The sequence below is a fragment of the Glycine max genome, chromosome 11, assembly GCF_000004515.6.
Source record: "Glycine max cultivar Williams 82 chromosome 11, Glycine_max_v4.0, whole genome shotgun sequence".
Lineage (NCBI taxonomy): Eukaryota > Viridiplantae > Streptophyta > Magnoliopsida > Fabales > Fabaceae > Glycine > Glycine max.
In genome coordinates this window covers 529572-556263 of record NC_038247.2, presented here as the reverse complement: position 1 = coordinate 556263, position 26692 = coordinate 529572, and the positions used below count along the sequence as shown (strand labels likewise).

The 26692-nt window shown below is 32.9% G+C and overlaps 3 protein-coding genes across 6 annotated transcripts; 1 reads left to right on the top strand and 2 right to left on the bottom strand.

Moving 5' to 3' along the window:
- Positions 1-3749: 3749 nt before the first annotated feature.
- On the top strand, positions 3750-10150 carry LOC114574126 (putative lipid transfer protein). 3 transcript variants are annotated; one of them, XM_006590348.4, is made up of 4 exons: positions 3750-4795; positions 4896-4978; positions 5115-5231; positions 7172-7697. In XM_006590348.4, the coding sequence occupies exons 1-3, from the start codon at positions 3802-3804 to the stop codon at positions 5205-5207; spliced, it is 1170 nt and encodes a 389-aa protein (XP_006590411.1). In that variant the 5' UTR covers positions 3750-3801; the 3' UTR covers positions 5208-5231; positions 7172-7697. The 3 variants fall into 3 exon arrangements, with proteins under 3 accessions (XP_006590411.1, XP_003537641.1, NP_001236604.1); NM_001249675.2 differs by lacking the exons at positions 3750-4795; positions 4896-4978; positions 5115-5231; positions 7172-7697 and adding exons at positions 8864-9271; positions 9408-9428; positions 9529-9585; positions 9707-10150; XM_003537593.5 differs by lacking the exon at positions 7172-7697 and having other exon boundaries at positions 5115-5337.
- Positions 6344-7544, bottom strand: LOC100500289 (alpha-amylase inhibitor/lipid transfer/seed storage family protein). The gene is made up of 3 exons (NM_001248960.2): positions 7124-7544; positions 6795-6851; positions 6344-6677 (listed from the first exon to the last, which is right to left on the bottom strand). The coding sequence occupies exons 1-3, from the start codon at positions 7449-7451 to the stop codon at positions 6550-6552; spliced, it is 513 nt and encodes a 170-aa protein (NP_001235889.1). The 5' UTR covers positions 7452-7544; the 3' UTR covers positions 6344-6549.
- Positions 10151-17283: 7133 nt separating the features above from the next.
- LOC100794059 (type IV inositol polyphosphate 5-phosphatase 7) lies at positions 17284-22573 on the bottom strand. 2 transcript variants are annotated; one of them, XM_006590347.4, is made up of 15 exons: positions 22196-22573; positions 21897-22061; positions 21557-21768; positions 21290-21380; positions 20940-21008; positions 20752-20836; positions 20549-20653; positions 19778-20462; positions 19469-19662; positions 19235-19343; positions 18967-19115; positions 18568-18819; positions 17942-18032; positions 17649-17810; positions 17284-17531 (listed from the first exon to the last, which is right to left on the bottom strand). In XM_006590347.4, exons 3-12 carry the CDS (start codon positions 21584-21586, stop codon positions 18597-18599), a joined length of 1740 nt encoding a protein of 579 aa, XP_006590410.1. In that variant the 5' UTR covers positions 21587-21768; positions 21897-22061; positions 22196-22573; the 3' UTR covers positions 17284-17531; positions 17649-17810; positions 17942-18032; positions 18568-18596. The 2 variants fall into 2 exon arrangements, with proteins under 2 accessions (XP_006590410.1, XP_003537623.1); XM_003537575.5 differs by having other exon boundaries at positions 21557-22061.
- Positions 22574-26692: the final 4119 nt, after the last annotated feature.

The window sequence follows — 26692 nt, the reverse complement described above, 5'->3', positions numbered from 1 at the left end:
AAAATTAATGGTGTAATTAAAGTTTTAATGTGTTAAGTTAAGATTTTAATTTGACTGCTCTAAAACTCTAAGTAAAATTATTAGGACCAGGTTAATGCTAAAGAAAAAAAAAACGAGATGATAGAAGAAAGAGAGTACAGTAGATAGCAACTGCATAATTAATCATGTGTTATTAAAGCAAAGTAGAAATGTTACATTAAATCTTAATTGCCATTGTTAATATGAAATTACAGTTTCTTTTCTATCAAAAGAAAAAAATTAAATGGTAGTTATGAATATGTAAAACAAAAGATAATCATGTCAAATGGTTTTGAAAAGTCATTAACGTGTTCATTAATATTTTTAATGGGTTTTAATTTTATTTTAAAAATATAAATTTGTGCATAAAATTTGCATTTTCATAAAAAAAAAAATACGTTTAATCATATCAATGATTATTGTGAAATTAAAATCTTGATTTAACGACTCAAAAATTTTTTAAGTATATTAAATCAAATCAATGATTGTTTTTTAAATTAAAATTTTGATTCAATAGCACACAAAAATTTAAGTTTCTTTTACATGTAGAAGATCTTAAATACTAAATTAATTATTAATTTTAATCATAATAATAAGTAGTAAAAATTTGTTTATCATATAACTTTTTAATTTAATATTAAATAATAAATTATTATATATGCGTATACATATAGTATATCAAATTAATGATTGTTGGCAAATTAAAATTTCAACAAGACTGACAAAGCTTCAAGCTTTCTTAACATATAGTAATCAACGACATTTGACAAATTCAATTTTTGATCCAACGGTTGACAAAGCGTCAAATTTTCTCTACATATAATATATCGATTCGACGGCTCATAGAAGATCAGGCTTCCTTTACTTATATTGTGTAGATTAAGTTAAGTTTTGATTGGCTCTCAAGAGCAAAATCAGATGAATAGTTATTTTGAAGATGACGTTTCAATCCAACACTTTAACAACTTCAAGTGAAATATATATAGATATAGAAGATATAAATATATTTTAGGAAAAAATATGTTTTTATTTTCTATACTTTCATCTAATTTTGTTTTTAGTCCATAAACTTCCATATCTTCTAATTTATTCCCTAAACTTTATAAAAAACTTATTTTTAGTTCTTCCTCCCAGAATATTCATAGTGTCAACCTGTCTCTAACGTGGCAAATAATGTGTTTTTTTTTTCTTTTTCAAAAAAGAATTAAAAAATATGGGAAATTGGTTATTTTTTAAATGAAATTATCAAATGTCTTCATCTCCATCTTAGTTTCCACGTACATTCTTCAATATATAGTTCGTGTTGCAGATGTGTTGTTGTGTTTTCTTATGATTTTATATTTTTATTAAATGCAATTTTTGAATAAGGATAAGAGTCTCTTGCCGCAGAGTCGTGAGCATGAAGAAAACAACATATAAAGAGTTAAGTTTCTTTTTATTTTGATTCTCTTTAAAAATAAAACCTTTAGTTTCTATTAAATTTTTAATTTAAAATACCAATTGGAATGGTGCATTGCAAGTTGCAACGTTTATAAAAAATAATGACCAACTTGTAATCTATGTGCCGCTTAATAAACGACGTCACGGTATGATAGAATGGTTTAGAAGGGACTAAAAATTTAAAAACTGAAAATATAAAGACTAAAAACATATTTTTATTTTTATTTTTTTTACCATGAAACAAAATCAATCATATTTATGCATATAATTAATCATGTGTAGTCAATGTTAACCACAATAATAATTTTATACAATTATATTTCTTATTATTTTTTAGGTTTACAGTTATATTTATTTATCATTAACTATTTATATAATTAAATAAATTGTTTTTCTACACATAATTAACTATATTTTTTCCAAAAAAACTATCTGAAAAAATTACTACTTTGAACTTAAATCTAAAAAAATGAACTCAAATATAAGCAAATTTTATTTATTTGTACTCTATTTAATGATATCATCCCAAAATTATTCTTCAATTAATTGTGATTTTAGTTTCAATGATTTCTTTTAATTTTAACATGAAATTCTAATGAATGACATTTTAGGGAAAAAATATTTTTCTAAATGTAATTACAAGAATTAAATGACATTAAAAAAAATATATTCACATTAACTATTTTTTTACACTGATTAAGTTTTTTAATCTTTACATCTATGGTGTTAACAATAAAGAAAATATTCTCATTCATATTTCACTAAGTAATTTTATCCTTAAATCACTTATTAAATTTTCAAAATTTTTTTTACTTCTATATTGTTAATTTTCTTTTATTCTATCATTTTTATAAATTGTATTTAACTTGTGTTTTTATTTTATTTTAGAGAAATATGTCTCATGCCTCGTTCAACATAAAGTTATTTAATTTTATTTATATTTAAGTATGAAGATAATTAAGAAGGTGTATTGAATTGGGATTTTTTTTATATAAAAATTTTTTGTGATATTTTATTAGGATTTTAAAATGATATAAATAAGTATTATAGTGTTTAATTAAGACTTTTAGTATTTTTTTAAGAAATACAATAAAATTCGGTGATATTTAATTAAGATTTTTTATAACTTAAAAAAGTCTTTTGGTATTTAAAAAAAATACAAATTTTGATGAATTATTTTTTAAGATGAACTTCATATAATTTTTTAATATAAACATCTATCAAACAATTTCACTAAAATTCTCAAGATTTTGCTAATTTTTTTTCTTTTTATATTGGTTATCAAACTTTTTTTTTTATCACACATACCTTATTTTCTCTTCAACATAAAAACAAAAACTACTCAATTGAAAGAGGTATCCAACATTTTGACAATATTGTTCAAGATGTGTATCATATATGTTTCTCTTATTCTATTTGAACAAAAAAATCTCAAATATACAACTCTCCTTTGTACTTTTTTTATTTGCTTTTTAAATTAAATTAATATTTATCTTATGAATAAATTCTAACCATGTTTTTTTTTATACCAACTATGTTCATCACATGCTCAATGCAATACTTTTGTATCTGTTACTCTTAATTTTGTCATTCTCATAACTTAATAATCTTTTTACAAATTTTTTATCCTCATTACTCTCTTTTAGTATAGACTTGTAATTGCATCTCATTTAAACATATAATTGAATTTATCATAAAATATTGTTGTAAGAAGGGTTAGTATAGGAAGACCTAAAACTAGAAACAATTTAGTTATTAAAAGGTTAATAAAATTGTATTGATTTTTATTTCCAAATTTCATTATTTCCTATTACTTTTTTCATCAACTCTTATAATTTTAAATGTATTTTAAAAAAATAATTCAAAATCCTTTTAAATCTTGTAAATATATAAAGTCATTTTAAATGTTTTTAATTATTATAATATAAATCCATTAAATTTCAAACTATCATAAAAATTTATTAAAAAATAAGTCAATTTAGTATTTCGATCCTCTAATTTTTAAAATTGATTCAATTTGTTTATTTATTTTTATTTTATTTTATTTGATCCTTTAATTTTTAAAATCAATTCATTTTTTTTGAAAAAAAATGTATTTTATGATGACTTAAAATCACTTGATAATGATTTTGAATCATTACAAAATATGATTTAAATTGAAAAATCAAATTAAATGAATTTAAAAAATAAAAAATTAAATTAAATCTAAATAATAAATTAAAAAATAAAAATAAAAATTTAACCTGGAAAAAAAAAGTATGATAAGTAATAAGATTTATACGGAATGGTAATGGAATAGAATAAAAAGCAGTAGTCTGGGGTCTGGGAGGTGAAGGAGAGAGAATGGATCCTTTGTCGGCTCTCAGAGAGTTTACGATGAGAGGCGAGGTGGAAAAGATAGTGCGTGTGAACGCAGAGTTCCGATTCGGGGAGGAGTACACCTTCCCATGCTGGGTGGAGACTGCTTACCGTTCCACCAAGGGCAACCGTTACACCCTTGAAACCCTAGTCCACTACATACAAAACCACCACCTCAAGCACACCGAGTACATCCAGAACACCTTCGCCGTCGGCATCCCCTCCGTCACCCTCCCCGACCGCAAGCCCCTCCTCCAATACCTCCAGGGCACCCTCTCCTCCTCCGATTCCATCGAGTACCGCCCCCACGACGACCCTTCTTCCTTCCCAGCCCCCAAATCCACCCCCAACCCCCCTTCCCTGCCCCCTGAGGACCTCAATTTGGACTTCATCTCCATGATCAGGTCCGCCGAGAAGCCCTTGAAGGACCGCCAGTCCTTGCTGGAGTGCAAGAATCGCGACTTCTACAGCGTCCTCGTCTCCGCCACCAAGCGCGAAGAGGAGCGCCAGAGGATGGAATCTCACCAGAGGAAGGACGGCCTCGTTGCCAAGAGTCGCCTCATGGGCTCCGACGACCGGGGTTTAGGGTTCTCCGACGACATGGGCGGCTATGACCCTACTCCCAAGCCCAAGATGCACCTCAAGGGCACCAAAATTGGGGAAGGTGTCCCCATTATCTTGGTCCCCAGTGCCTTTCAGACCCTCATTACTATCTACAATGTCAAGGAGTTCTTGGAGGATGGTGTTTATATACCCACTGATGTTAAGGTCAAGCAGATGAAAGGTGCCAGGCCCGATTGTGTTACCGTCCAGAAGAAGCTCAGTAGGGATAGGGTTGTAACCGCTTATGAAGTCAGGGATAAGCCTTCTACTCTTAAACCCGACGATTGGGATCGGGTTGTTGCTGTTTTTGTGCTCGGCAAGGAGTGGCAGTTTAAGGATTGGCCTTTCAAGGACCATGTTGAAATTTTCAACAAAAGTCAGTCCTTCACTCCTCCTTTCACATACTATACCAATTCAATCCATGCTGCTCCTTTATTCTAGTAAGTAACCCTTTTGTGATTCATTCATTTTTGCAGTTATTGGATTTTTCATGCGTTTTGAAGATGATAGTTTGGAGTCATGCAAGACTGTCAAGCAGTGGAATGTCAAGATTATCTCGGTGGGTTCTACTTCTATTATACTACTACTACCACCTTTCCTTTTTTTTTTTTTATATCAATCTGAAACCTTGTTTCTTCTAACTATTAAACTTCTAGTAGTCTAAGCTCACGTTTCTAACTTGATGGCATTGGCAGATTAGTAAGAACAAGCGACATCAAGACAGGGCTGCAGCATTGGACGTCTGGGAGAGACTAGAAGACTTTGTACGCGCACGATCACATTCTTGATTTTGTACCATATTTACAGATCATGTACGTACATAATTTTTTGATTTCGAGAACTCCTTAGGGCCACAATGTTGCACTTTTTGCTGTCTTCATGTTTTATCGGATGATATGAGATAAATGTTTAAGATTATATGCTCCGTGTAATGGATGGGAATGTTTACACCTGCTTTGAGCTTTCAAGCTACATATGTCAAGTTTATGCCCAAGTTCTTGTCCATATAAAGATTAATTTCTGTGCAACGTTTGGAACATTTAGCTTTACTAGTACTTCTATTTTTCATCAGGAATTGCTGAATTTAGAGGTTGAGTTGACTCAGAGTTCTAGATAGCTCGTTCTTCATTTGTTTTCTTATTCTTGTCTTACTTTCAAGTTGGACATTTACTATGATTTACAGTGTGTTTGGGAAATGGTTGAAACCATCTTAAGCCCACGTTAACTTCAATCCAACACTGATCTTCTCTGTTTAGTGCATTGGAAGTGCAAACCAACAATTTTGGCCTTTGAAACAGTGATCCAATTATCCAAACACACTATTAGTTATCTCCGTCAAATGTCGTTGTCTATACCTACCCACCTGTTGTGTTTCCTCATATATGCGATTCATGGCATATGACCTATTTATTCATCTGTTCTACTCTGTCTACGAGGAAATCGTGTTAGTCTGCCACTGCATCAGGTTCTGTAATTGAAAGCCTGTTGATCTAGTAATCTACTTGAAGATGGGACCTGTTAATTTGGCTTGAATTTATCGTTGGCAGCTTTTGTGAGGGTTAATGTGTAAATGAGCTTTTATGTTCTTAACTCTTCTATGGCTAAGAAAATTAAAGACAATCCTTTCATTCCCATGTCGAAGAAAATAGTAGAAAATAAACGGAAAGGGTGCCTTTGGTAAAAGGAAGGGAGGAGTTGGATTAACAATAAGTTGGAGGAGTTGGATTAACAATAAGTTGGACGTATGGTCTAATAATGTGTTTGTAGCTTGTGGGTTGCCTTTGATAGTAAATAAATTCAGTTTCATTGATCAGTTTCAATTAAAAGCTGATTGCCTTCATAGTGCCGCAAAGTGGTATAACTCGAATTTTGTTTGCTTTATGAGGTTAGAATACACTGACGCGTTCCGTGTGAGTAAGATTATAATAGCAAACCAAGTTACAACCCATTTTATTGATAAATGAGAGAACACATGTCTCAGATTATACAAAACAATGTATCCCAGTAGGGGTCACGAATGAATAGATTGAACCCTTCAGACTAAGGAAGCTCAATAATAGCAAATGATTAAACAAGGACAATTGGCAAACAAGCAAAAAATAGCAAATGGAAAATCGACCGAATATAGAATCAGTATGTTGTGAAAGTTGACACGTATGTTGCTGCCAAAATAAGTATCAGAGGAATCGATAACTTGATGGAATTCCCGCTGGATGAGCCATTATCAGTTGTGGGTAGGTTTTTGGATCCTCCGGTTCCTGCAAGTGAATGCCAACTTGAATGGTTAACACGGACGAGGGACAAATTGGAAAATCAAACCGTAAATCATTAAACCAAAGTACTTCCTCAAAATGTGGTGAATTAATATTCAATACCTGATGGAGCTGAATTTGGAGATTCCGCAACTGTTCCTGTTGGTGGTGAAGCAGCAGCTGTTGACGAACACAAAATGTTAAGTTAGCAGAAGTATATAATGATTAGAATGGGCTACGCTTATCTCAGTGATCATATAGTTTTTTTTTTCTGTTCTGTTTGTTGCCTCCATACCCCATAGTGTGCCAAGGCTGATGTTTACATAGTATCTCTGGTGTCTCAATATTCCATACTAAGGTTGGATACACTACACATGTTTAATGGGAGAATGTTCTTTTTGTTATTTTTGTATTCAATGATGAAATAGAAATTTTGTTGTTGTCTTACTTACCATTGTTACATTGACTGGTGGGTGGGGTCTGCACCTTGCAAGCAACAGGCAAAGCCAGAGCCTGAGTTTGGTTAATGTTGATCCCCAGTGATGATCCACCGCCGCTAAGAACCTGACATAGGCATTGTGGTTGTGAGCGCACCACACTGGCAAGCTGTGAGCAGCATCCTGAAGATGGGGTTGAAGAATTCCCTGTGATATAGTTAAGGCACGGTGACAGGCTCACTAACACATTTGTGCAACTCGATTGAGATTGAGCTGCAGCTCCTGCGCATAGCATGGCCATTACCACCAAAACCAAACCCATATCCACTTTTGTGTGTGCCATTTGAATTGTATAAGGCAAATATGTTTGAATCCTTTTTTTTTTCGCTTTGGGTGGGGTAAAGTAAAGGTATGATGGGATAATTTGGATGAGGATGGTTTTGGAAGGAGGGGATGGGTTTTTGTAGGGGAAGGGGGGAAGAAAATGACAATGGTAAGGTGATGTGGGTGAACAACTCCTCCTACTCTCCAATGGGATCTATTTGGTATTTGGTGGCGGCCTTATATATTGTTATGTTAGGTATTCAAACTTGGATTTATATGCTTAACTGGAAAATTCAAAAGCCAGTTCGGTTAAAACAGATGACCGACTAAAGCATCTGAGGCTAGCCTCTATAATCTCTTTATGTTTAACAAAACCGTAGACTTTAAAAACACCACTAATCAAGAAAGAACCACGTGTCTTACGAGATGTCGAGACCACACTACCTGCATGCTTGATGATTGAAACGTATGTATTTTTTTTTTTTTTTTTTTTTTACAGTTTTCTGAGAATTTCTTTTAAGAAGTGATTTCTTCTAAACAAAAAACTCTCCGGAACATACAATTAAAGTTTAGATAAAATGTATGTACAATTAGCGTCCTCTTGTAGCTTCAACTAGAGGACAATTGCCATTATAAGCTATTGATCTACAATTATGCCAACATCTCCCAAAGAATTAACTAGCCAAATTTTGCAGAATTATAATAATTTTTAAAAATATGTTTCACCTAAATATTCCCAAAAAATATTTTTCATTTACGTAGTCAGAAACTTTTGTCATAAGGAGAGGCAAAATATGGATTGTCAATATTTTCACCGAAAGATTGGTTGTCATAAATCAAGTCGCGATCAAAAACAGTTTGGATATGGTTAATAAATTTGGTCTTAGAAAAAAGTCTAGCTTGGGCTTGACCCCAAAACATGTAGACGCACCGACACATCATTTTAGTTTGCTATGTATGTTGCACGAAAGGTGAGCCCTGGGTCCTATACCCACTTAATGAGTTGAGTAAGTCTAATTGAAGTTGTGTGTGTTAACTTAGTAGTTAACAATACATTGGTATAATCTAAAGAATATATTGTAAAAGCAGAGAAAGGATATAAAGTAAAGAGGGAACTACTACTAGGATTCGGTTATCCACCCAAGCAGCTTACCTAATACTCAATAAAGAATGATTTGATATGACATTTGCGAGCTGACTAAAGATATAAGCAAAAAAACAGCCAACTTTGTGTGAGAAGTGAGAACATATTAAGTTAATTTGTTTCAGATGCCACTTGCAGAGCTTAACATGTCTAGTTCTACAGAGGTCACAACACACACAAAATACCAACGCTAACTACTCCAACTCTTTTCATTTCCCATTGATTGGTTATGGCAGTTGAGCTTTTAAACCAACTTCAACACCTCTACTTTTTTCCCCTCCACTTCCGATCTCTCTTTACAAACTTCCTTGTCCTGCTGCACTTTCCCATTATCAAAACTTCCAAACTCAACAACATGGAACGTTTTGTGCGCCTCCTAACTGTTGTATTAGCCATGGCTATGGTGCTGGCTGCACCAGCCCACGCTCAGATCAGCACGCCATGCAGCACATCAATGATAAACGGCTTTTTCAACCCTTGTATGAATTTCCTCACAAATAGCAGTGGCAATGGCAATGGCACTTCACCTACTGCTGAGTGCTGCAATTCCATCAAGTCCCTCACAAGTGGCGGCATGGACTGTTTGTGTCTCATTATGACTGGCAATGTTCCCTTTAGAATACCAATCAACCGAACCCTGGCCATCTCTCTTCCTCGTACTTGCAATTTGCCTCGTCTTCCACTTCAATGCAAAAGTATTTATATACTTTCTTTTCAATCTTTATTCTCTTAATTTGTCTAGTTTTTAAACAAATATTATTTTTATTCTGTTTATCAATGAGGCTAAGATCAAGATGAATTATTTTCTGCTTTGTTATTTTTCGGCCGCAGGTTCACCACTTCCAGCTCCAGGTAATGCCAACATGCCTAAAACTTACTACATTAAGTATAAATCATTAAACCCTTTTCCATTGAAATTGATGCTTTGAATGATTTTGATTTATATTGACAGGACCTGCGGCTTTTGGGCCATCTCTTTCTCCATCTGCTCCATCTCTTAGTCCTGAAGGTACTTTCTTATAGTAAAAATAAATAAAAAAATACCATGCATTGTGACAGTTTATTGAGTACTAACACTAATAGCTTCTAAAGTTTGATACTAATGTCAGCACCTTCTTTTCTTTGAACAGCTTCCTCTGTACTTCCTTCACCTTCTTTGGCACCACTGTCTGACATAACCCCTCCTCTTTTGACTCCATCATCTGCAACCACGGGAAGTGGTCGTTCTGATCTGACTCCATCTTCTGCCATGCCATCTTACCGTTTTCTACCTTCAGTTGTGTTGATTGCGTTAGGATTTGCTGTTCTTAAACACTATTAGGTTGCCGTGCCTTCCACAATTCCACATCCTTAATTTGTGGATGCGCATGTACCTAATAGGTTTGCAATATGTATGGTTGTTGCGTTAGGTTTTGCTGAGCTTGTTTCAGACCCACATTGGGGGAGTATTATTTGAGTTGTAATGTATATGAGTGCATGGAAAACAAATTACTTTTATTTTATCAATCTGGTTAAATCATGTATGTGGTTGAATTAGAGTTCAGTTCATGCCAATTTCCTAACCAGTTAGTTGGAAACAAAATCCCTTGCGTTCCCCTTCATGCCAATTAGAACTTTTTTTTGTTGTTGTGGGCAAACAAAATTATATAAATACAAAAAGCACAAGAAGCTAGTGCCATATAGAATTAAGATACAAACTGTAATGAACTATAATCCCATACCCCTCTGTCGCTATGACAAGCCCAACTTTGTACCGATTAAACCCTGTGGTACATATAAACTGCTTAACCGTATACTGTATAAGAAGATACCCTATACAAATAATGTACTGCATATAAGAAGATACCCAAACCCAAACATAAACAAAATGGTAATAACTGTTGAGCCCAAGCATAATTAATCCTTCATTCGTGATCGTGCATGTGAAATAAGTGCCAGAATATCCACCCATTCAAAATATGTTTTTGTTTTGCTCCCTCATACTCCTCACTAGGGCTTCTCATGGTTAAGTTATTTGAATAACCATAACCATTTGATAACTAATTTGTCAAATGCTTATCATAAACAAACCATATCGATCTGGTTATGAATGGATATATATCAACAATAATTGATTATATAACCGATTATTGGTATATATAGAATCAGTTTTAAAAAATGTTTTTTTAATATTTATTATATACTTATAATTAATTTTATGTATTAATAATTATGTCATGTTTAATTATAAAGGTTAAAAAACTGTTTTTTAAAGACCAAAATCAATTATTAATTTTAGATATAAGGAGGATCATTCAACGTTGAAGTCATAATAAAGTAGCAATCCACCCATCGTGGTAACGCAATTATGAGAGTTCTTGGGTCGTCGACGATGAATGCAGAAGCGTTGCTTCTCCTTCTCTTCCTCGGTAGTTTCTGCCATATGTCTCGTTCCCGCCAAACAATGGGACTGAGAGTGTTTCCGATAAGTGCGACACTTTCAGTGAGGTTGTTCGGCAGATACGAAACAGAATGGGTATGCCTCTGTCATCTCTGATTCTGGGGTTCCCTCTCAATACCACCAGACTCCTCTCCCTCTCTTCCATTTGCTCATCAATTATCATCAGGTTCCAACGTACGTGTTCATTTATATTTCTTTCTTTCTTTCTTTCCAAATCTTGTGTTATACGTTAACGTCTTGCATTGCATTGCATTCTAATTGGATCTTTTTCTTTGAAAGATTCTTATTTGGCACACTTTTTCCCCTTGAGAAACCTTTGCTTCTAATCCGAATGTCATTTGCATGGTAAAAGCTACTCGAAATTTTAGACTCCAAGAAAACTGGTCAATCACAATTTACATGGTCACGTTTCAATAATTTTCTGCATAAACACCTAAGGAGACGTTTGGTAATGAAGAATTTTTTTTCATTCCCGAAAATCATGAATCCTAGAAATCATATATATGTTCTTAAAATGAGTAAAATTTATTTGTTTAATTATTGAGAATCTTTAGATAAGTTTCGTAGAAATATAATTACCTATATTTTTACTGATTATTTTAATTATTTATCACATTATCTATATGATGTTTATTGTATAGGATTCATAAAAGACGCGTGACAATTTATCTTTAACATATTGATATTTGAACATCTAACAAGACACGTCATCAAGTCCTTGGCTTACAAGCAACCCCACCTTCTTCAGATACATGTTCAGGGATCTCAGAGTAATGGATAGATCATATATAATAGATCCTCGTGACTCATGAGAATATCAAATTGGCTCATTACAAGACACCCCTATATAAAATCCTAATGTTTGACCTAAATAGACAAATTACACTCTATACTTGAATGTGTTTGATCTGGCTACAACAATAATTTCAAACCTTGTATCTTTTAATTTAATTATTATAAAGAATATTTATTTATCAGAATTATTATTTATATGTGTTAATAATTTCTTAATAATCATAAACTACTGAAATGAAAATAAAAGACACTAAAATACTTAAAAATATAATATAAATAAATTTGTGCAATACATTAGTCTAAAATCTACTATTTTTCTATGATAGTACGGGTGCCAAGTTGGTATTATATACTATACCTATCAAAATTCTGATACGTAAATCTAGAACCAAATTTCAGAAGCCATCATGTGCAATATAAGAGTAATGTATTTGAAGTCCTATCATCCTATACATTATGAATCTGGTTATATTTTATCCCAATGTAAATAAAAACTAGTTTCCATTAACAACTCAACCGTGAGTTTTGTTCGTAGCCAAGTCAATCGAATTGCTCGTTCATTAGCTTGGGTGTCTAGATTTTACGGTAGCTCACAATCTTTTGATAATGCTCCCAGTTGTATTGATGCCATTATTTTGAATAAAATGATAAAATTAAGTTTGTTTTAGTAAAAAAAAAGTGATGTATTTGAAGAACTAATTATAATAAAGGGATACTCACCAATAATTTTTTTTATTATTAGAATTAACTATATTTTCAGTCTTTCAACTTTTTAAATTTTTTATTTTTAGTCTCCATTATTAAGCTTTTAAACGATGGTGTGACAGTTTTTATGATAGTCATGTGTTATTTTTTTCAGAAGTTAATTTTTGACAGCTTTAACGGTCAAAAAATGCTTGATAACTCATTTAAGAAATATTTAACGATTTCTTACTGTTTATATATAGCTGCCAAAATTTAAAACCATCTATTTCTTCTCCATCCATTCTTCGAACAGATAGATCTCCATCCATTCTTCGAACTTCATAATTCCAAAAAAGAAACAACCCAACTCATGATTAATAATGAAAATGGAATTGGAAATGAGAGGTAAAAGAAAGAAAAAGTTGAATTTGAAAAATACCAAGCATTACTTGAATAGGTAGTGGGGGTGTTGGATTTAGGGATTAAATTTATATTTTTGTATCATTGTATCACATTTTGGGGGCGAATTTCATTATCTATCCTTATTTTTTTCTCCTTTTTTTGTTTTCATAATAATAACATGATCATAAATTTATTTATATTAACAAATATTAAAATAAATAAATAATCAAATGTAACCAGTAAAAAGATCAGTGTTAATAAAGGTATAGAATAACAAGCTAATTATATTTAGCAGTGGAAATAATAAATAACTAAAGGCAAGTGTTGATAAACATGAATGTGTTAAATATCTCACCTTAAATCATATAATGACTTTATATATATATATATATATATATGCGCGCGCGTGTGTACAGCGACAAATGACTTCATATACATATGTTACGTTAATATTCATGTTTTGTATGATCTAACACGGTGTAAGTCTGTAAAGAAAAAACATAGTGTAAGTCATGTTTAACTTACTATCCTTAATAAACTTTTTACATTAAATTTTATTAATTAAGCTGTTGATTTGATTATTCGCATTAAATAAATCTAGTTTACAAAATTTATTTCAAAATTAAGTTAACGTTGAACATAAGATTACGTATCTATTGACGTGAATATTCAATTTATTTTATATATGAATTATCATCAAGAAAATATTTTTTTGTCTTAACCTTCCAGTTTATAGAGAAGAATTTTTTTTTTTTGATTAATTTGAAGCTTGGTCGAAAGATAAGAAAACTCTAGCCAATAATAATTAATGTTAAAAATCAAATTTGAATAATACCAAAACATTTTACACCAAAAATATAAAACAATATTATATAATTTAATGGTTGATTTTGCAAAAAGTTATTAAGAATAACTGTATATGTGTACATCATCAAAATGCTAATAAATCTTAGCTTTTCTTTATCATTGCAGAAATTCAGTTTCCTTCTTCGGCTTCAATTTGTCTTTGGTCTAGGGAGCTATGAAGATCAGACTTTAGCAGCAGGCAGGCTCCATTGACCAAAACTCTGCTATGCTCCATCAACTTCTGTCGAGTGTTTACTCTTCATCCAAATCGGTTACTCCTTTTGCTGATAATTGCTGTTATAATTATAACTCAAGATGGCTACATAATTTACAACAATTTCCAGCAACATAAATAACATGTCATTGGATTGACGTACCTTTTTGCTTACTTACTCTCATCGCAGTTATTACACTTAATTTTTTTACTTTAAAATGTAAAATAATAAGAAGAAAAAACTGTCAATGTCAAACGCCACAATTTTAATAATAGGAGCACATAATCCCACAGCACTGAAAAATATTTTTCCTTTTGGTTTTCACCAGAACATTTTCCTATTGCAACTTTTGTTTCGATTTTTACTCAAATCTTTTCTCGCAAGTTACTCACCCTTGCAATTATCAAATTTTCAAAGCTAGCACCCTGAGGTACATCAAAATTTAAACAGGCAAAATGACAACATGTTAGAATTTTGACTTAACCAAGTGATAAACAGAATTAAACATGAACTATTTGACACTAGGACATCATATCTTATTAAATTTCATAGATGGGCTTTGCAGGCCAGCCCACTAGCCGAAGCCTATACATCTGTAGGAAATTGCTTCCTGCACTCCCCATATTTGTTTCCGAAATGACCATTCCGAAAGTAATATGGGAAGTGCGGAAAAAAAAACACCCCACCCTGTATAATACAGCAAAGCCCCCAAGTTTGAAATATCTGTACATCAGAAAAGTGGAACAAGGCATTGGGGAAATTACCAAGAAAGGGTAATTGCTTCCTGCACTTTCCATACTGCTTCTGGAATATTCTGGAAGAAGGGAAGTACTGGAAACAATTCTGGAAGTGCAGGAAAAAACACCCCCAAGAATGGTGTAACAATCCTGTCCTAGCACTGTCTTTGTAGAGTACAGAAATAGGTTGGGTGTATGTTGACTGTGTTTTTCAACTCAGAAAAGGCCTCAGCCCATTGGTGCTTTTGTATTGTGGAGTATTATGAGCCCAGGGAAAGTGCCAGGGTTCTAGGCATAACACTTGAGCATTTTTGTTTTTCTTTTGTTATGTGGCTATCAGCCTATCACATGGAATTAGTTCAGCTTAAATATTGTAATATGGAGCAGCACGGGAGAACACCACTTACAACAAGTATATATCACATACAACTTTGATCTCCAGTAATTCAATTCAGCTTCACTAAAATACTTACTTTATTACCTGCCTTCGTTGTTTGAATTGTAATTTTAATCGGATCGGGGTTGACATAGCTCTGAAAATATAGGTCCTCACATCTGAATGTATTTTTTTTTCCTATTAAAATAGGAATTGGTATGCATGCAATGGTATATCAGGTATATATCCTTATAAAAGAACCACTGTCGGATTATCAAAATAGTAGAAATTGATAGCTATTTCATATCATAGTTATTAGTTAGCACTTAGTTGGCCATGATGATTCCAAATACAGTTTTCTTTCTATAGTTGATGATTTCAAAAGTTTTTCAAATATATTGGGAGGAGCGTAAGGTCTTAATAGAGAATGAATAGTTTAACAAAATCAAACTTGACTTAACTATTAAAAAATGTCAAATTAAATTTTTCATATTTTTTAGCAATCTAACACCTCCCCACCTTTGGTCTCGATAGCTCACTTTTAATGTATGCAAAATAAAACAAAAATATCGTTGATTGAATTGAATCTCTTAAACATACATGAGGTTTTCCCATAATGGCCCAAAATCAAAATCCCTTTTTAATTTTGAGACAAACCAATGTTGTGGCCAGTTGATTAGTTGATCCAATCAGTAGATACGCATATATATTACAAACGGATTCAGCAGCTAGCATTTTTTCCCCCCCAGCTAAATGCTACTTTAATGATTTCTTTTTTCGTTGCTTCAAATGACAAGGACAAGAAGTATACAAAGGGAACACATGCTGGCCCTGATTAGGCTTCAACTCAATTCTTTGTGACATTTTGTCCACGGTCAGATTTTTACCGAGTTTTAGAAAATTGTTGGAATTTCGGAAAAGCTGTGTGGTCCTGAACAAGTTATGTGAATCATAAAACTGATGAAAAGAGAGTAAGCATAAAGGACTGAATCAGAAATACAAAAGCAGAGAAGTCTAACAAAATGGCATTGGGTGGCTGAAGAACTACATCGGCAGCACTAGGAAAAGTCATATGACAAATGGACCCTTTTCCAGTTCATATCCTCCATGCCACGTTTCTATCAAATAAGGATATGACTTTCTTTGAAGTAGTTCCCCACTCGCAACAACAACATCAGGGTCACAAGGAACACTCTCATAACACATGCAAGCTCCAGCCATTATTTTGATTGCTTCTTAAACAACAATTTTGAGGAAAAGTAGAACAGTATAATTAAAACCCATCATTAAACCTTTCTTTCTTTTTTCGGCTACCAAAATCTCATTAAATTTAATGCTAATACAGTAATTTATTTTCTTTTTTAAAACTTTAATCAATGTTCTTGTCTGTTACTAACACTCTAACAATTCCTACAAATTATATGACTAGATAAGTTATTTATGAAATCCACTGTGAGATTTTATGTTCAATCTTTTTTTTTTCGAGGGATGTTCAATCTTTGTTATACACCAAAAGAAGATAAAGCTATCTATTTCCTTTCATTGGCCATGAAGAGTTGCGAAACTATTGTTTAAGTTTTTGACATTCAATCATTTCGGATTTATGGACTATTAGTTTAGTCCTCGTCCTTTGCTACTTCATGTTGCAATTGTAGGCTACTACTCCAAACTTTTCTAGGCTTATCCTCATTTATGTTTAGCCACGTGAGGTAGCTACTATTCCAAAGCATACCCTCGTTTGCGTTTAATAACCTGAAGTGGCGTTCAATGACAGCCACATTGAGAAAAGGTTTAACCGTTTACATAAGTACTATCTTTTACTACTCACCAAAGAAAACTATGAATACACAGTCATGTAAATAGCATTTCAGACAAGAATGGATAATGTCATTCATACATTATTTTGGGACAGCAATTTGGGGGGGGTTACATAAAATAGAGAGATAAAAAAGAAAATTAAATTATACTAGAAAATACTATCATAAAAACTCGTTATCCTTGTAAGTTGTTAAGGCATGTATCATTACTCAATCGGAATCTCCATATATTATACTTTTGAAATCTGTGAACCAAGTTTAAGCCTTTCTAGTTTGTTAATGAGCTCAACAATAAAAAGAAGAGCGCGCAGCAGGAAAGGAGAATTATTTGATATCAAAGACCCTTTATCAGTAAAATTATTAATCATGTGGACAGAGTCAGGAACTAAGGAGTGGAGGCTCTGGAATTCTATCATTAATTAACAAGATTTTTTTTGTACAATTTCTTTTTCATCACTGTAGCAATCAATAAGTGGAGTATAATCAAAATTCTCATTTTCTCTGCACTTAAAACCAAAAAAAAAGAGTTAGTACCCTAATGATTATTTTGACGATCTTTTCAGCTTCATTCAGTCATCATGAATATTCTCCAAAAACAATTAAAGAATGATTAATTAAATAAAAAATGGTCTCCTTCCGCCTCCTGCACAAAAGAAAAAATAAAAAACTCTGATCATGAGTATGCGTGCGGCGTGCGTATCACTAGTAGGAATTTATAGAAACAGAAGCCAACGTTAATAAGAAAAGAAAAATGTAGTACCTAATGATTGTGCAAGACTGCCAATGAAGTACGGAGTTTTGAGACATTGTAAAGTTGAGTGTTTGTTAATTGGCTATCAAACAATGCACACTTGCACAGTGGCTAACGAGATGATGATGAGGAACTGTGTACTGATCATGTGTTAGGCATGGCATAGCATGGCTGTATAGCAAAATTACATGTTAGCACCTTACAATGAAAAAGTAAAGTTAAAATTGGACAAAGGAGGTTGTTGAGACCAAAAGCAGAACCAAGAAAAGCATGAAAGAGAAAAAAAAAAAAACTAAACTAACCTTTTTCGGTATGTGGGAAATGGGTTGTCTCTATCAGTCTCCACGGATAAAATTCTTCAAAGTGAGGTGACTCCCTCTTGTTGACCAGGTGCTGAACAGTTATAGGTGCATGCACATAAGATTTCGTATTCAGAGGGGGGGGGAAATAATTGTGATGACAATAAGAGGGGGGAAATAATTGTGATGACAATAAGAGGGGGAAAAGAAGGACATTAAAGCAGAAAAGATTGAGAAATAGACTAATCAGACTATGCAGTGAACATATTCTGATTATTTTGACTAACGGATTGATGAAATCAGTTTGTGTATCTAGAAAAGAAAGGTACAAGTGTACAACTAGTGGCATAGAACATATCAGTATCCAGTCTATTATGCTCAGATATAATATAGCTCAGTTAAAGCTTCTGAATCTTGTACTTGTGGTCTAGCCAATAATAAAATAAGAAAAAAAGGCCCCATGAGTTCTATGAGGAGAGGGGGAGGGGGGCAATGCTTTCCATTTGTATTCATACCCATGTGCATGAACTTAAAAAAAAAAATCATTTCAGGTACCTAAGTTTGCCATACAAGCAAGAATCTTGTATTTTTGGAATTGTGAGTATATGCATAAGGTATAGAGAATGTACCTGAAATCCCATAGCTAGTCCTCATTCCATTAGAAAAAACTTAGTTCAGTATATCCGTGGGAATATGGCAAGAGTTCCTCCACCTCAATTCTGTTCCGAGAACAGCTCATACTCTTCTTCAGTCTTCCATGACTTGACTCAACCTCAGCCCAAAATATGCCATAAACCGGTCTGTGGTCTGAAAACCTTGATTCTCCACGGACGTAAGATAATTGATGGAGACCTTCTCCATACCACAAAATACGGTCACACCTATACAAAGAAAAAATATTTACATTGACATAAGTTGACACAATTCATCAAAATCATATCATAGTTGCCTGAATTTAGCATTTATGGGGTTGGGGTGTTTCTGCTAAATTCCTATTGCTTTGGTTGGGTGACAGAAGATGATCTTACCAAGCAGGTGTTCGCCTTTTCTCCTTTGGGTGCATATCATCTCCTGCATACCTATCTGAATTAGTTGAATACTTGTATGTTGGAGGGAAATAAATCTTCCCTTCATTCCATCCCACAAATGCACGGCCTCTCTTCTGCTCTATTCTCAACTGCCATGAATGCCAATATAGATAGATATTAACATTGATTGTTTCTGTTTGACAGCAATCCAGTTGAAGTTAAAAGATAGAAAATTAGAAATTAAAAGAAAAGAGTTATATAGGCGTACCTGGTCATTCTCCAACAATGCTCTCCAGTTTTGCATCTCAACAAGTGCCTTAGCAGAACGGTAGGAGAGGGCAATCCGATAATTCAAGTCTCCAAGCCATATAATTCGACTAAAATAAATGCATCCAAAATTAGAACATGTAATGCAAAACAGGAAAATGCAAGGAGGGCCTCAAATTACATAAACATGTTAAGAGTATTAGTTATACTAAGATGTATGCAAGTAAATTCATACTCATGCTCGAGTATTGTCTCGGGAGACTTCTCATTGTCAGCATCATGTACACGTGGAAACCTTGTCTTCTTAAGAATCTCCATCACATCAGAATTTCTTCTTAATTCATCACCCTCCTTTTGTCCTGAGGTTAAGTGGCTACAAATGAAGCAAAAGCTTGTTTCATGTAGAGACATGCTAATTGAGATGGATCCCTGAAAATGAAAGCAGAGTAACTCTCTTATGTAAACCAATTTCAAGTAATCAGCAATTCTGCCATGAATATATCAAAGCAAAAGTAAGGGCAATGGTGAGCAATTTAAAATTTACCTTATTTCCAAGATAGCCCATCAATCCTCTGCCAACACAGGATACTTTCATGTTTCGCACATGATCTTTCAATTCACTTCTCACCCATATGGTTAGAAATATTCCTACCATTTGCTTACTTGCAACAAGGCAGTACCTGGAACGCCCTGGCATTCCATATCCATCTTCAGCAGAGGCAGGTCCACCATAAGACAGTGGTGAGACTGTGCTTGGCGAGTCTCCAAGGCCATTGTCATCATCAGATGAACCCCATCTTGAATAGTCACTGGGTCTGGAGTAGTCACTTGCCCTGGAATAGTCACTAGGCCTATAACCCCATCTATAGCTGGGATCAAAGTCACTTTTCCTGTGACCAAAAATCACACGATCACAGACGCTGAATCTTCGATCTAGTCGCGGCTGCATAGTTGAAGAATCATTGTCCAATCCCCAGCCGCTAGAAGTTGTCTGGAACGACCGGCGATGGAAGAATGATGAATTTTTTTGCCTAGCGGATCCCTCAAAATCTGCATTTATTTCTACCACTGGCTGAGGGATTGGAGATGGTGTATAATACCCACCACCTCCACTAGTACCCGGAAGGTTGTTTAAGGTCTTTCCAATGAGAGCTAGCCATTTTTTGGCAGGTCCGTTGTCTTCTGCGCCCAAGATATTACCAGCATTCAAGGGAACTATCTCTTGAAATCTGTAACACAAACTTTTCATTAGTAACCACTACTGGTACTAAGTTTGCTTGGAAAAGAAAAGATGTTAAGAAGTACCAAAGCCTACCCAAGAACATAAATATCTGCCGGTGGCGAGGCATGAAGCCAATCATCTATACTCAAATTACTTGGTGGGGATCTTCCAGCCACATTCCATGAAGCAACAAAAATGCTGCTCATAAAGTAAGAGAAGCACTCATGAGAAATTGAACTCATCAAAGCAAGATTTTTTTTTCCTGGTGAAAAAGTAAAGTCACAGAAGTAGCATACCTATAGTTATGAACATCAATAATTCGAGGATGGTCGAGACTCACTCTTCCTCGCCTAACCTGCTCCGTGTTCCTGCTAAACTTGTCTGCATGTTACAATGAGGGGTTGTAAACATTTTTGTCTAAATGTTAGACTAAAAGGAAAATAAAATAAAATCAAACAGGTAATGATTCTGGGTAATTGTGTACCTGTTTTGCTCTTTTTGATCTCCCTCTCAGAGAAGCTGCTGTTCCTGCTTCTGTATTCTACGTCACCTCCTGGAGAAGGAAATGGGTTCGGTGCATCAAATTATAATTCACAAGAAAAACTTGGTGAATAAAAATGGTAAAAGCAGCCAAAAACGATATTAACTAACAAGAGTTTCAAATAAGCTTGCTCTTTTTTAGTTTTTTTTTTTACTTCCCTCAATTTCTCCACCACAATTGTTTTGCATCATCTCATTGGATTGAAGCTAATGCATGTTGGTAGCCAATTTTTGTTGAAGAAGACCACTCATAAAAAGTGAAATTTTTGAATAGAACAAAACAAAGACACCCACCTCCATAAGCAACACCATTTGACTGGTAGGAGTCCTCAGCTTTGCTTTTGACATTGAAGAACTTTCTGACCATTCTCTTCGACCATGAGAGCTTCACAAGAACAAACAAAATACACAACAAAGCAGTCAAGAAATTGCCAAAAATTGGAAGACGCAAAATGTTGAATTTCATTTCTCAGGAGAACAACAAAAAATAAAAGAAAGAAGAAAAAAGAAATCATCTTTCAGCAGGAGCAGAATTGAGTCAAGAGTGTGAAAAAGAAAAACCTTGCTTTTCTTGGAATTCTCATCTCTCATTGTTAATCTTCTACCTCATACAGCTCCTCAAGTATGCTATGTTGTACTCCAAGAGCTACTCAACAATTAGAAACAAAATTCTCTTTCTTGTGAAACCCCTTTCTCCGATTTTCAGCCTCTCTCTCTTTGTTTGAGTGTGTAGAAACAAGAACAGGCTCGCATCCGGGTGCTAAGCTTTTCAACTTGAGAGCAACAAAGAATCAAAGAAGCAGCAAAATAGGTGAATGTGTTTCACTCTTAAAAATGTAAGAAGAAGAAGGAAACAAAGTCCCCGTAAATATGCAAGTAACCAACTAGAAAGAGAAGCAACCCTTTTAAGTCTTTAATGCGTGGAAGTGAGATGTGACTCTGAAGTGGAACAAGACAATGCTGCGACAGGCAAACAAAGAGAGAGAGAGAGAGAGAGAGAGAGAGAGAGAGAGAGAGAGAGCTTCAAGCAGTGTTTCTCTCTCTTGGAAACATAGTGCCTCGTTCTCTGCAACAACAGCAAAGTATCGAATTTGAACAGAATAAAGCGCAGTGAGTGTGTAGAGTGTAGAGAGAAGAGCTCTTTATTGCTATTATTCAATTAAAAATAATAGTAATTGTTTTCTTTATTTAAATGGTAACCTCAGTTGAAGACAAGGCAAACATGAAGGGGGCAACGGGCAGGTCGTTTCGTTCCGGTCAGATGAACAAAGGCTGCCCCTGGTCAGCAAAGTGAGTGAGATCTAGCAGTATCTTATCGCTGTAATCTTTCTTCCCGTTTTGGTCTTCCAACCAAAGCAAAAGCAGTTGAACGAGGAAAAAGATAAAAAGGGTGGTTCTGAATATATGTATTTATTTGGACTAGATATCCATCTATGATCTATGTGTGTATATTTATTTTGTTTCGTCTTTTGTTGGACAAAGAATGTTTGTAACACAAGTATACTTGTATTTTATGTTTGCTTATTATGAGTGATATGATATCACAGCTCTAAAACAAAAATAAAATTGCAGTATCCCATTTTGGGTATGTGAATCAATCCCTCCAAAAAATCGATTTTTGTCTTTCTCATATTTCCCATCTTATGGATACAAGTTCTTGAGTTTAAAAGTCCAGCTCAAGAACCCATTAAAGATGTTCCTATAACCCATCACCAATTTTGTATGAGCTGGAGTATATATGTAATGCATTAGTCTTTTTTTATTGATAAAAACTTGTATAATGAGGATTGAGTTTAACCAAAAGAAAAAATACAAGTATACTTGTATGGGATTAGTCTTGAGTAATTTATGCATTGGGAGGGAGGCTCCATTCAAAAAATGTATAATTTTGTGATTGTTTTTCTTTACCGTCACAGGCGCCGCCCAAGCAGTTCAATAGTCCATGCATCTCAAATAATAATGAACTCCCTCCATTGGCCACTTCAACATGCCTAACCCTTCAGCTTCAAGATTATTTTTTTGTCAATTAAACTTGACTTTTGTCTAATCCTCATTCATGATTGTTGGGCCTCAACTCAAGTACTTGATTATCAAAACTATTTTAAATATATTTAGCTGACGGCGCAATACTGCTATTTGGAGCATATTATCATTATTATTTTTATTATAAAAAAATGAAAAGGAAAGAAAGGGATTCCGTTTCCATCCATCTTACAATCCCACCGTCCAAAATAAATTCTTAAAACAACTCCATATATATATATATATAAGCCTCCACTAAGCACTGTCTGTCACAACATAGCTAGAGAATATTGGGGCTTTTTTGACACCTTAAGCCGAACAAACATCTATAATATGACAAAATTAATACGAGTCAAAGGTTTAACTAGTTTAACAACCATTTAGCTTCAATTTCCAAAATTCAGAATTTCAGGAACTGATGCAAGAATAGTGATAGTCTAGTCTGGTGGGATAAGTACAAATAAAATGGGTCCAATCAAATCCGAGCGAAAAATTAAATCGTCGAGAATCAAATAAATGCAAATAAAAGCTACTTGGTTGAAGCAAGTAGGATCAAAGCACAAAATGGGGAGGCCAACTGGAACCCCATTTTTGGGTTTTTTTTTTTACATTAATGGGTAATTTTTTAAAAAAAATTTACACAAATGGATAAATTTTAAAAATACTATAAATTTGAATAAGTCGTGTTTTAAAATATGATTTCATATAAAGAAAGTCCTATTTTAAAATAGGACTTTAAACAGTCATATTTTTTGTTTAAAAGATAAAAAAGATGACTTTAATTTTTTTTAAAAAAAACTCAATATTTTTTTAAAAAAAAATTAAAGTCGTGATTGTAATCATGATTTCAATATTTTTTTAAAAAAATAAGACTAAAGTCATACTTATATTTACAACTTCATTATTTTGTAAAAAAATAAAATAAAATAACACTAAAGTAATTTCTGATAATACAATTTTTATAAAAAAATATATTTAAAGTCGTGTTTTAAAATATGACTTCAATATTGATTTTTAAAAAAATAATTGTTTTTGAAGCGGTGTTTTAAAATACGATTTTCTCTTTATGAACCCATATCTTAATATTTTCAAAATTTATCCACACTTGTAATTTTAAAAAAAAAAACCCATTTCTGTAAAAAAAAAAAAAAAAAAAAAACCCTCTTTTGCCTTGTGAATTTTTCAAAGACATGAGTAGTGAGTGGACTTCCATAGCGATCAAATCAAGTTATCTTATCAGCAAACATAATATTCTCTTTATGTTAAAATGTTGCATAAATTATAAACTTGTATAAAATGATCTATTTTAGTCATTAGAAAATTAAAAATAAAATAATGGGTGGAGAATATAATATACTATCTATTTATGAATGGATGGAGTCACTAACATGACTCTATTCTTACCTTCACGGAATAGTGTAGGTGATGATGTGATCTACTTTTCTTTTTTTTGCGGGAATTTAAGACTATGGTTGCGTTTATGCGTCGTTAATGTGGCTCTTTGGAATGATTTGAGGCAGCAAGGAAGAAAAAGGGGGCATTTGAATAGTCCAAATTAGCTTGTAAAGGGAAGAATTGGGTAGCAAAGACTAAAGAGATTTGGGCCACATATGGTAATTGCATCTATCTAAAGCAAAACAGAAGTGGTCCCACAATTTCGGATGTGCAGAGTCTTCATCTATTTGCCTTCCATCTTTGAGTATTGAGTATTGACAACCTACAAGACACAACGGCATATTCTTCAGTCTTATGTAACCTTGAATCAACCTTTTATTCAATAAGGATATGATGAAAAAGGGTGATATTTGGATGCGCAATTTATTGATGCATCATTCTCAGTAAGAGAGACATGCCAAGAAATTTTTTCTATCGCATTAATTTCATGTGATTTTAGTTGTTTTTTTTATATATTTTTTGGCGTGACATTTAAATGAAAGATTCGTTAAAGTGTTTAATATCCAACCATCAAATTGGCATGGGTTAAAAAATAGATTAAACCTAAGATTGACTTATTTTAAACAGAAAATAAAGCCAGTTTGGTTAAAGAAAAAAAAAGTGAAAGATTACAGATTTAATCCTCTTTACTTAAAAAACTAACATTTGTCAGTAAAAAAACAAAGAATATTTATTAAGTATTCAAGTCATATTATATTATATTATATTATATATATATATATATATATATATATATATATATATATATATATAAAATGAGTAGGAGAATAGTATTTCTTTCGTGTGAATTATTAGAATTTGTGTGTGGTCTTTTGTCCAAAAGTGAGGAAAAATATGTGCTAATAGAGTTGGCAAATGTTAGTTTTTGTTGCGAGGTGAAGGAAACTCTCTTAAGTTTTCATGTTTACAATGAAGTAACTTCTTATCACTTTCATCTTGCCAAAAGTTTTTATGTGGTTTTTTGTCTTTGTACTGCACAGCCAAAAATACACTTAGTTTAGATGACATTTGTTTAAAAATGTTTTAACACTTTTCACAATCTTCTTTAATTTATCTTGTAAGTTGTCATTTTTCGCTTCGCCTCATGCCTAATATTGACTCTCTCTTTCTTGTTTTTCATTTCCATTTTTTATTTTATTTTAGATTTAAGTCTTCTCTTAGTTTTTTTTATTTTTAAAAATTAAACACAATATCAAAAAATTTATAATATTTATATATTTTGTTGGATCAAATGAATTAGACCCTTTAGTGTTTTCTGTAAGATATATATGCATGATTTCTAATATCATATGCGGTTCTTGTTTAAATATACAAACTGAATAAGCCAGTAAACTTAATTTAACTAATTTATTTGTTCAAAAATATGTTGACATTTTGAATTTATGACTCTTCTATTTATAAATATCATTTAATTTGTTTTGAACTCTGAGACAAAATGACAAATATTTAACCAAAAAAGAAGAAATGAGTGATTTTGTATGAATTTTCAGGAGTATAGCCTGTCATGTGTAACTAAATGTTTGAAGAGAGTACCAACTATTATAGGATCTTAAAAAAGAGAATTCTACATGGAAATATGAATATGGGAAATGACTATGATAACGATATAAAAAAGAGCAGCACTAAGCACATCTTAAAAGAAACTATGATACTTTTTTTCACAACAGAAAGGAATAGAAATATTCGTACTGTCATCAAGTGTTAGTTTAATTGAACGCAGAGGTTTGAATCAACCTCACGGTATTGCACCAAACCTTTTTTTGTATTTGTGGTAGAATTTGAAACTATGAAAAAAGAAAGGGGCAAAATGGGAGTTTTACTGTTAATGTAAGAATTAAGATAAATATATCTTGATGACGAAAAGGATTGAGGTTTTATGCTCGGAAAGCATTAATTGGTCACAATTAAACAAATAATTGTAAAACATTGACTGGTTGGAACATAGGACCATAGTATTCATTGCTGGTACTCTCATGAAGGTATTCATCATAACGGACTAACACAAGTTGGTGTTTTAGAATTGTAATCACAAAGCTAATATTTCTGTCTTCCAGCCGTTGTAATTCAGCAAAAGATAAAAATTCAACATAATTTTAGTATTTTTTTCTAATTAAAATCAAAATTTCACATCCGTAACTCAAACCAACCTAGAATGTCCTGATTATCTTGAATAAAACTACAATTTAAATTTAAAAAACACAAAAAATACTGCAACATGAT